Source organism: Papaver somniferum, chromosome 1 (genome assembly GCF_003573695.1).
Source record: "Papaver somniferum cultivar HN1 chromosome 1, ASM357369v1, whole genome shotgun sequence".
In the NCBI taxonomy this organism is placed as follows: Eukaryota; Viridiplantae; Streptophyta; class Magnoliopsida; order Ranunculales; family Papaveraceae; genus Papaver; species Papaver somniferum.
Window position 1 is genome coordinate 185,015,524 of NC_039358.1, and position 1,962 is coordinate 185,017,485.

General features: G+C 38.9%; 1 protein-coding gene across 1 annotated transcript; it reads right to left on the reverse strand.

Annotated features, from left to right (window-relative positions):
• Positions 1–387: 387 nt before the first annotated feature.
• LOC113355622 lies at positions 388–1,671 on the reverse strand. The gene is made up of 3 exons (XM_026598533.1): positions 1,632–1,671; positions 918–1,493; positions 388–803 (listed from the first exon to the last, which is right to left on the reverse strand). The coding sequence occupies exons 1-3, from the start codon at positions 1,669–1,671 to the stop codon at positions 388–390; spliced, it is 1,032 nt and encodes a 343-aa protein (XP_026454318.1).
• Positions 1,672–1,962: the final 291 nt, after the last annotated feature.

Consider the following 1,962-nt stretch of genomic DNA (forward strand, 5'->3'; position numbering starts at 1 on the left):
TTTAAAGGGGAACAACTGGAGTTACTCAGATTCACCAAGGGACAATTACCAGATCTCAAATCCTTAAGAATTGTAATTTCTGCAACAAGACCAGAGTTGATCCGGATTTGTTCATCCAACCCCTTTTAAAGAGTAACCATTTTATCAGACCTTTTTCTACGGTTGTTTTTAAAACCTGGTGAAGTGTCAATTGAGACTTTATGGTCCATATAGTCAGATCGCTAAAAACACAAACTTTTGAGGTCTTAAATGTGTTTGCCTTCTCTGATACCAATTGAAAAAGCGGGGGTCTAACAACACCACCCAATATTTCGCAAAGCAATCTGTATGGACTAACTCGAATATACTTTCAAGAGAATCAACAAGACTCAATCAATTAAAAATATATCAACGAGTATCAGGCAATGGCTTCAAATCAATCTTAGGTTGTTTGACAAGAGATGAGGCAGATTTGGAATCAGAGAGTGGAAGTGCTTCCACAACAGTCTGCCATTTAGCAATATCCATGGGAGGCACAGATTCAAGCAAAGAGTGTACTTCACTAATGTACTCAGAATCAAAAATATCTAAGTCAAAGTTATCTAAACATGCTTGCAAAGGATCCATAGATAAGATGTCAGGCAACGAGTCTTGGATCAGACTCTCAATCATATTAACCTCATGCAATTCATTATCATCAAAATCCATAGGTTGTTGGCTAACCCGAAAAATATTTGATTCCACAGTCATGTTTCCAAATGACAAGTTCAACACTCCATTACGATAATTTATGATAGCATTGGACGTCACTAGAAAAGGACGTCCTAAAATTACAGGAATGTGACAGTCTGGGTTTTGCACAGGTTGAGTGTCTAAAACAATGAAGTCCATAGGGAAATAAAACTTATCAACCTTGATCAACACATCTTCAACAATACCACAAGGAATTTTTACAGATCTGTCCGCTAATTGCAGCGTAACATGGGTGGGTTTCAACTCCCCTAGACCTAACTTCTCATATACTGAATATGGCAGAAGATTCACACTTGTGCCTAAGTCTAACAAAGCCCTATCGATTATATGGTCACCTATAGTGCATGTGATAGTTGGACTACCTGGGCCCTTAAACTTAGGTGGGGTCTTGTTTTGAATAATTGAACTCACCTGCTCAGTGAGAAAGGCACGCTTATGCACATGATATTTCCGTTTTTGTGTGCATAGATCTTTCAAGAATTTAGCATAAGCAGGTATCTGTTTGATTGCTTCGAGAAAAGGAATATTTATATTGACTCGCTTAAACATTTCTAACATCTCATTGTACTGGTTACTCCCTTTTTGCTGCACCAACCTTTGTGGGAATGGAGCAACAGGCACAAAAGATGGTAAAGAAGCATTATCATCAGTGGAATTCTTAGAGTCACTATCATGCTCATATTCCTTTTCTACAATGGGTGTTTTCTGTGGAGTTGTATGCACTGGTGAGTCTGATTTAGACTCAACTGATTGTGGTACACCTACATTTTTATCAACAACCTTACTACTCCGAAGAGTGGTGACATCATTCACTTGATTATGTGAGGACTCATTGCATGCTGACGTACTTGCCTGAAATGCATTTTTTGGATTTTGTTGGGGTTGACTAGGGAGTTTACCCTTTTCTCTCTCATTTAGTGCATCACAAATTGGACCCATTTTAAGTTCTAGACTTGTGAAACATTGGTCTGTGGTCTTTTGAAGTTGTAAAAAATTTTGAGTCAACAGACCGATACTGTCTTCAAAGCTAGGCTTTTTCTCTACAGGGTACTGAGAGTGTGGTTGCACTTGGGGGTTTCTAGGATACGAATATCCCTGGTTATTGCTCATTGTACCGCCTTGTATGGGCCCTTTAGACCATGAAAAGTTAGGGTGGTTTCTCCACCCTGGGTTGTAGATCTGAGAATAAGGGTTGTTCTCTTGCTTATAATACAAAGCATTAGCCTACTC

What these genes read in the sequence shown, in the direction of transcription:
- LOC113355622 (XM_026598533.1), bottom strand. Translation starts at nt 1,671, where the DNA reads ATGGGTCCAATTTGTGATGCACTAAATGAGAGAGAAAAGG. An exon ending in ACTAAATGAGAGAGAAAAGG is followed by an intron (nt 1,494 to 1,631) that starts GTAAACTCCCTA and finishes ATAAAAATGTAG; the next exon opens with GTGTACCACAATCAGTTGAG. An exon ending in ATCTGTAAAAATTCCTTGTG is followed by an intron (nt 804 to 917) that starts GTATTGTTGAAG and finishes CTGTAATTTTAG; the next exon opens with GACGTCCTTTTCTAGTGACG.